This window comes from Engystomops pustulosus, chromosome 1 (genome assembly GCF_040894005.1).
Source record: "Engystomops pustulosus chromosome 1, aEngPut4.maternal, whole genome shotgun sequence".
Lineage (NCBI taxonomy): Eukaryota > Metazoa > Chordata > Amphibia > Anura > Leptodactylidae > Engystomops > Engystomops pustulosus.
Genome location: NC_092411.1, coordinates 255620866 through 255629962, shown reverse-complemented (window position 1 = coordinate 255629962; position 9097 = coordinate 255620866). Strand labels below are relative to the sequence as shown.

At 40.5% G+C, this 9097-nt stretch overlaps 1 protein-coding gene across 16 annotated transcripts in view; it reads right to left on the bottom strand.

Moving 5' to 3' along the window:
* Positions 1 to 4222: 4222 nt before the first annotated feature.
* The window catches only part of APBB2 (amyloid beta precursor protein binding family B member 2), a 214802-nt gene continuing 209927 nt past the window's right edge, over positions 4223 to 9097 (bottom strand). For 11 of the 16 annotated variants that reach the window (XM_072125080.1, XM_072125099.1, XM_072125124.1 and 8 more), the window contains one exon: positions 4223 to 9018. In XM_072125080.1, the coding sequence (XP_071981181.1) occupies positions 8851 to 9018 (168 nt within the window). In that variant the 3' untranslated portion in view covers positions 4223 to 8850. The remainder of the gene's footprint in view (positions 9019 to 9097) is intronic. The other 5 variants (XR_011849823.1, XR_011849821.1, XR_011849822.1 and 2 more) reach the window with 5 other exon arrangements.

Below are 9097 nucleotides of genomic sequence, written 5' to 3'. Positions count from 1 at the left end.
CAATTTGAAAAAATATTTCATTAATAAAGGAAACAACACTACAGAATACACATCGGGCCATACTGGATTAAAGGAGAAATCTGACTTCATACCACCGCCAATGGGGGGGAATGAATGTATAGACACATTCAAACGATTAGTGTTGAGGGATTTTGAACAAATGAAGAAAACTAGATGGAATGATAATTTGACCAAAGCAGAAAGGATAGCATTAAAAGAGTTGAAAGACAATAAAAATATAGTGATAAAAAGTGCGGATAAAGGGGGGGGGATAGTAATCATGAATAAAGGTGATTACGACAAAGAAATGCATAGGTTATTACAGGACGCACAAACATATAAAAAATTGAGAGGGGACCCTACCCAGATTTATAAGAAGGAGTTGGAAAAATTGGCTAATTGGGGCAAAGATCATGGTATCCTGAGTGAGAAAGAATATAGATATATAAATATACGGACCCCAAAAATCCCTGTAATATATTTTTTGCCAAAGATACATAAAAGTGTGGATAACCCCCCAGGCAGACCTATAGTTTCGGGTATTAACTCTGTAACTAGTCGCCTGGGGGAATACATTGATTATTTTCTCCAACCATTAGTTAAAAATATGAAATCGTACCTTAGAGATTCACAATATCTTATAGACCTGCTAAAAAATCTGGATCTTGGGAATAAGGATAATGTTATACTATGCTCATGTGATGTTTCATCACTGTACACGTCCATTCCTCAGGACCTTGTAGTATCAGTGATTAAGGAAAGACTAGACCGAAGCCAAAACATGGAGGGGATAAAGAAAAAATTTATAGTAGAGGGTATAGATTTTTGTTTAAAACATAATTACTTTTGGTTTGATGACAATTTCTTTTTACAATTAGATGGGACGGCGATGGGGGCAAAGTTTGCCCCGTCGTTTGCGAATCTATATATGGAGAAATGGGAAGAGGAGTATATATATGGCTTAGGGAATATGTATAAAGAAAATATAATACTCTACAAAAGGTTTATTGATGATTGTATCATTATATGGAGGGGGGATGATGATACTTTGGATACTTTTATAAAATCTTTGAATAACAACCAATATAACCTAAAATTCACGTATGAGAAGGGAAACGATAGTATTTGCTTTTTAGATCTAGAACTCTTTAAAGAGGAAACAAAAATAAAGAGTAGAAATTACTTCAAACCCATTGACGTGAATAGCTATATACAGTTTGATAGCTGTCATTACAAGCCTTGGATTCAGAACATTCCCGCAGGACAGTTTAGAAGAGTGGAGAGAAATTGTATGAATAGAGAGGATAGGATAACACAATTAGAAATTGTTAGGCAAAGATTCAGGGAAAGGGGTTATCCCGAGAATTTATTAGTGATCAAAATGGAGGGCACCCTAAAGGAGAATACAAAATGTAAGGGAGGGGAAGAAGAGGATAAAAAGATTATGGAACCTATATTTATCACAAGATATTCAAAAGAGGCTTTAGGTCTAAAATCGATTATGCAAAAGTATTGGCACATCATATGCGGAGATCCTGTTTTGGGTCGGGTGTTGCAATCAAAACCAAAAGTGGTGTTCAGAAAAGCCCCCTCATTAAAATACTTATTAACTAACAGTTATATAAAGAAATCAAAACCAAAGGAAAAAGGGAGTCATACGGGTTTCTACCATTGTGGAAGATGTAAACCATGTAGAGACACTAAGGGTAGTCGAAATGAAAGAGGAGAAAAGAACGTCGTAGAAATAAATGGTCAGAAAATAAAAATGCATGAACATATGAATTGCGATTCCTGTAATGTAATTTATGCCCTTAAATGCCCATGTGGCTTGGGATATATAGGGAGAACTGGACGAAAATTAAAAACCAGAATAGGAGAACATATTAGGAATATCAGAAAAGGGTTAATGACACACAGTGTTTCAGCACATTTCAAAAAAGCACATCAATCCAACCCGGAGAAACTACAATTTTGGGCAATTGAAAGAATATTTCCACATTGGAGGGGGGAACATTTAAGCACTGTACTAAGCAGGAGAGAGAGTCAGTGGATATATAAGCTGGGTACGTTAACACCAGGAGGTATGAATATAGACTTTGAATTAAAATGTTTTTTGAGAGACACATAAATATTTCTGCCTAGCAATATATCTATTGGAGTATAGGGATATGGTAGAAGTACTAGATTTCACTATATGCACCAAGGTCTATGGGTTTTCAGTGACACATCGTTTGAATGTGTCTAAGTAGATGCAGGGATATATAAATTGGACCTAGTTCACACTGAAGCACTTCAACATTTGAATAGAGATATAGGTAGGGACCTAGTTCACACTGATATAGGTAGGGACCTAGTCCACATTGAAGCACTTTAACACTTCAACAGTGATATAGGTAGGGATAAAAAAGCACTTTTACAAAAATATAGGTAGAAATGAATGAAGCACTTTATCTAATGCACTTTAATATTCGCTTAGTATCATGATGGGTAGACGTAAAGGAATTTAGTTTTATAATGTAGCACTAGACATTGAGGATGTCTGTGATCACAGGTTGTAAAAATAGGAATATGTGCAAAATGTATTTGTAGTAATCTTTGTATTAAGAAAATATGTATATAAAAGTAAAAAATGTTTTTCTGTTACTAATACGCTAGAGTTTATACAACATCTCTAGCTCAACATCTCCCAGACACAATGAAAACAAAAGGTTTTGTTTTTGTTTTCTTTTTTTTGTTTTTTTCTTTCTCCAACTCCCTATGTAATGAGTGAAGCACATTTTTGGGTTAATTGGGTAATACCCACGTGACTTTGAATGACAGGTTGAGGGGCTTGGCTCAGCACTCCCTGTGATTGGAGGATAGTTTGAAAACAGAGATTGCCCTCCAGGTGGTTTGGAGAAACTAGCAAACATGGATTTTTTAGCCTGATGTGTATGTATGCTTAAAGTGTTTTCCTTATTTAGATACCTTGTTCAAATCAGATGTATTCCGTGTTCCTTGTTTTTTAAATGTATGTTTTTTAAATGTATGTGATTTATGTATGAAATTGAAAATGTATTTTATGGAGAAACAGTTTTGTATAAATAAAGCTAGAGGACGGACGCTAATCATGCCCCAGAAGAAGCACAGAGGCGAAACCCTGGGTCGGGCAAGGATTGGCGTCCTCGTGGAGTCATTTGTGATATGCGCATTTTTTATCTACATATGTGAGTAGAACTGGAAATAAAAGTTTTAAAAGTTTGAAACTGTCTACACTATGTCTGGATATGTCTCTTATATGCAGTGAGTGGAGGAGACTAGGACAGGAGTGAAAATATTGACGGTTTCTGGTCTGAATGGTGACTTATCCCTGAAAGTGATCCCTTGTGTTTGGTGCACAAATAAGGAGGAAACCTGCATGGATCGTCTTTTTCGTTTTTGAGCTCCGGTCACAAAAGAGTTTCTTCTACTGGATTATTGAATCCTCTATGTAGTTTTAAAAAAAAACAACATGTAAGGTGTCTGTGCTGCTCACTCCTCAGCTCTCAGTCCCCACCTTTGTGCTCCTGTACAACTCATCCCTCCCACACTGATGTCAGCTCACCAGGCTGTGAGCTCTGTGAAGGAGCAGGAGGGAGGAGCTGTACAGGAGCACAAAGGAGGGGGCCCAGAGCTGCTCACTGCTCATGACTGAGATAGAAGCAAGCACAAGGTTTTCATGTGCGCTAAGCCGACATCATGTGTGGGAGGGATGGGCAGAGGAAGGATGTGGGAGGGGTTGTGTTTAATTTAGATGAGTGGACGCTGAGGAAATAAAATATGGTAATTAGAATGTGGATGTCACATTTTGAAATTTACCTATCCCCTGGACCTTCAGGAAGATGCTGACATGGAGCTAGGTAAAGTTTAAGAAGGCTTATTAAACGAACAACTAAACACGGAGGTATTATAAAAGCTTATCTGTAATGCACTTTACAGCGTGTATGGGAACCTGTACCCAGTGCAATATAGCTGCTGACAGGTTCCCTCTCAGGTAAGGGAGGTGTATTACACCATGGCTTGACCTATGAAATCCCCTTCTTATATGGGGTCTCTGGGTCATGGCTGTGTTGCATGAGATGAATAGACCCATCATGTACCTCTGGGTGTCTGTGATTGGCCAGTAATGCAGGATCAGCTGGAGATTGGATGACATTTCTGCACAGTATAGAGGCGGCAATGAATAATAAAGAGCACACGCGTGTAGTGAACATGGCTGTTTATAGAGCCACTGCATACAAAGAATGCATAGATAAATGGACTCTTACTAACACGTTGGCATTTAGTCATACATACACACCACATACATACTTTTTTGGCCGTAAAAAAAAGTGACGTTTTTCCTTAATTACAATTCCTTTTACAAAATAATTCTTTAAGTTAAAATATGCAAAGCTATTTTTAAAACAAAATATCTGCAAAGGATTGGCGATTTCCCATAGATCACTGCTTCCTCCTGTATGTCAGTGTGAAGCGCTCCTGCAGGGGGCGTCATGGAGGATCTGGGGACACACAATACACACAATGCCGCACAAGACCTAGGTTATTAGGATCCAAGACGATGCATCCGGGAGATCAACAACTGGTATACATTGTCTACAAGGAGGTGGGTTATGGAGTCTGAGTCTGGATCCACGCGGGACGTTTTCTTGTGGAGCGCTTAGCAAATAGTCTTTCCCTGTATATATTAGTACAATATATATATATGTATTTCATGTTTTATGTGGTTTATTTTTGACTATAGGCTCAGAGTGGTTTATGTTTAGCTGTGGAGTGTTTTTTATATGATTTTCCAAATATAGAGAATCCCCTTAATCCCCCCCCCCCCTCCAAAATGTATGCAGGTATGTGTAATTTTGCATGTAATTTTAGCTCATCTGTTCAGAAGCATAACTTATAGCTGCTGGGAAGGATTACAGAATCTTGTGTTTGGATTTATTTTCCTGGCTTCAGTGATTTCTAACTGATCAGCTGACATGTATGGCAATACCTAGCAGGCTGCAGTATACAGCATCTGACATGTATCCCAATACCTAGCAGGCTGCAGTATACATTATCTGACATGTATGGCAATACCTAGCAGGCTGCCGTATACAGCATCTGATATGTATCCCAATACCTAGCAGGCTGCAGTATACATCAGCCAACATGTATCCCAATACCTAGCAGGCTGCAGTATACAGCATCTGACATGTATCCCAATACCTAGGAGGCTGCAGTATACATCATCTGACATGTATCCCAATACCTAGCAGGCTGCAGTATACATCATCTGACATGTATCCCAATACCTAGCAGGCTGCAGTATACATCATCTGACATGTATCCCAATACCTAGGAGGCTGCAGTATACATCATCTGACATGTATCCCAATACCTAGCAGGCTGCAGTATACAGCATCTGACATGTATCCCAACACCTAGCAGGCTGCAGTATACAGTTTCTGATATGTATCCCAATACCTAGGAGGCTGCAGTATACATCATCTGACATGTATGGCAACACCTAGCAGGCTGCAGTATACAGCATCTGACATGTATCCCAATACCTAGGAGGCTGCAGTATACATCATCTGACATGTATGGCAACACCTAGCAGGCTGCAGTATACATCAGCCAACATGTATCCCAATACCTAGCAGGCTGCAGTATACATCAGCCAACATGTATCCCAATACCTAGCAGGCTGCAGTATACATCAGCTTACATATATCCCAATTCCTAGCAGGCTGCAGTATACAGCATCTGACATGTATCCCAATACCTAGCAGGCTGCAGTATACATCAGCCAACATGTATCCCAATACCTAGCAGGCTGCAGTATACATCAGCTTACATATATCCCAATTCCTAGCAGGCTGCAGTATACAGCATCTGACATGTATCCCAATACCTAGCAGGCTGCAGTATACAGCATCTGACATGTATCCCAATACCTAGCAGGCTGCAGTATACAGCATCTGACATGTATCCCAATACCTAGCAGGCTGCAGTATACAGCATCTGACATGTATCCCAATACCTAGGAGGCTGCAGTATACAGTTTCTGATATGTATCCCAATACCTAGCAGGCTGCAGTATACAGCATCTGACATGTATCCCAATACCTAGGAGGCTGCAGTATACATGAGCTTACATGTATCCCAATACCTAGCAGGCTGCAGTATTCAGCATCTGACATGTATCCCAATACCTAGCAGGCTGCAGTATACATCATCTGACATGTATGGCAATACCTAGCAGGCTGCAGTATACAGCATCTGACATGTATGGCAATACCTAGCAGGCTGCAGTATACATGAGCTTACATGTATCCCAATACCTAGCAGGCTGCAGTATACAGCATCTGACATGTATGGCAATACCTAGCAGGCTGCAGTATTCAGCATCTGATATGTATCCCAATAACTAGCAGGCTGTAGTATACAGCATCTGACATGTATGGCAATACCTAGCAGGCTGCAGTATACATCATCTGACATGTATGGCAATACCTAGCAGGCTCCAGTATATAGCATCTGACATGTATGGCAATACCTAGCAGGCTCCAGTATACAGCATCTGACATGTATGGCAATACCTAGCAGGCTGCAGTATACAGCATCTGACATGTATGGCAATACCTAGCAGGCTCCAGTATACAGCATCTGACATGTATGGCAATACCTAGCAGGCTGCAGTATTCAGCATCTGATATGTATCCCAATAACTAGCAGGCTGCAGTATACAGCATCTGATATGTATCCCAATAACTAGCAGGCTGCAGTATACATCATCTGACATGTATCCCAATACCTAGCAGGCTGTAGTATACATCATCTGACATGTATCCCAATACCTAGCAGGCTGCAGAACGTCCTTCATTAGTAAATCCATTATACTGCCTCTAGCCACTTTCCAGTCTCCTAAAGATTCTATAAGCTCAAGAATGACCATATATAATTTATAATAACATTAATTTGGGTCAGAATACACAGATATTCTGAGTATTCCAAGGTAAGAGGCTCTGGCAGATAGATTCAGACTGTGAATAGGGACTTGATTATTTACATAGAATACTCTGATGGGTTATTGAAATGGTTTCTTAAAATCAGTCAGCCCTTCACATTAGCGCCAAAAGGCAATTGACCATCGTAGAGTTGGGGGGTCAGCTTATAATAACTTATACACGTTATTGCCTCAAAGGTTTGATGAAAGCAATTTGGGACAAATTGTCGTTGTCAAAACCTGCCAAAAACTTACCTATTAGACTGCAAAGAAAGAGCAATGAAAAGATCGTCTAAAACAATCAGTGATCATGTATCTACTGTGTAAATGACATTACTGCACATAATTGGAGAAGTTGTTTTTTTCCTCTGAAAAGCCAAATTAGGTTTAGGACCAATAAGCAAGGACATCATAAGTGACATGAATTGTCTATGTAGGGTACAATAACACACCGCCCCCAACCAGGGGTAATGACCATTCACTGCTGGTAACTACATGTATCACTGCAGGGTAGAAACACACAGTAATGTTTTGCCTTAGGCCTTATTCACATGACTGTGTGCAGGAGCCGTGTACTAGCTGCACAAACTATGTTCATGCTCATGTCCCCGGCTATTGGGTGCATGCACCGAGCATCACATGGGCGGGATGAGTGATTCAGTCCCCAAATTATACCCTATTAAACTACTAGCACCCCCAGGTAGGGTATAGATTGGGCTTTCTCTTTTATGTGAAACCCTGCCTAAAAACTCCACCAATTCCATGGGTGAAATGTCAGTGGAATTCTAGAAAGGACATTTTATACCCAGTCACCTGGGGAGACTGGTATATCACTTTAGCGCTATTATTTAGGTACACAATAGTTTGGTATAGAGCTACAAATCCCTTGCAAATGGTTCCCCAATATTAAGTATCTGATCCTCAAGTCTGAAAGTGCCCAAAAAAATACCAGGCAGCGTTGTGCATGATCGGCAATCGCTCAATTAGGGGTAGATTGCATGGTCTTACAGTGATATGGACACCAGTATATTGCAAAGGTAGATTATACCGGTATATATATATATATATATATATATATATATATATATATATAGGACTAAACATAAAATAGGACTGTACAAATTTTCCATGACAAGTTATTGACTATGGTCGGTCAACCCTGTAGAACCAGTGTCAGTATCTGGCAGGCCATATGAAGACTGTGCTATGCGGAGTGTGTACTGGAGCCTATAGATGTGCACCACAGGATGAAGCATGATGGAGTGAAGCAGAAGGTAGCATGGGATGCGATGCTCTGTCCATTTCCCGTATATCTGTACTGACCGCCCATCCGCTACACTCCTGCAGGTTACCACGTGATGTCTAAGTGCTGGTGGAGTAGGTAATAAAAGCCCCCAAAATCTGCTCCATAGAGACTTGTAGGGACGCAGCTTCTTTACGTGAGCCAAGTATGGAGATGGTGGTGATGAGTCAGTGAGCTATGGGATGCTTAGTAATCCTTCACAACAATGGACTCCATGGCATTTGTTAGAGAGTGTCATGAAATGTTTCTCATATTTACAATCGGAAACAGACCATCCAATGCATGGAACAGGAACCACTTATAGGAGAGAGAAAAATAAAAGGTATGAGTAGATATATATTTATATTCATGCTTCTTTTTTTTGTAGTACGCCATGGTGTCAGAACGAGAACATGCTTGTCAAACATCAGATTTAAGGGCGAATCTCTGAAGAGAAAAGCTGCGGCGTAGTGGAAGGCGCAGGACACCCCGACGTGGAGCCGCTTTTGCTTCAGTAGACGCATAAGATTCAAGTGTTCCTTATCTCCTCTGCCGGCTACGGCTACGGCATGTCGGCCACCGGGCGTTTCTGTTTCAAAGTGTCAATCAGGGATAAAACCCCGCGTTTTACACTGGTGGTGACTCTCCTGGTCACAGAGTCTGCGGGAGGAGGCGGGGGCTGTGGCTTCTGCGAGGGAGGCCTGGCAACCAGGCACTTCTGGTACCGCAGCTACAAGAGCAACAGAGGGGGCAATAGGTTAGTAAATATCCAACACGTCTGATTCATTATCCCAGATAGAAAACATTAT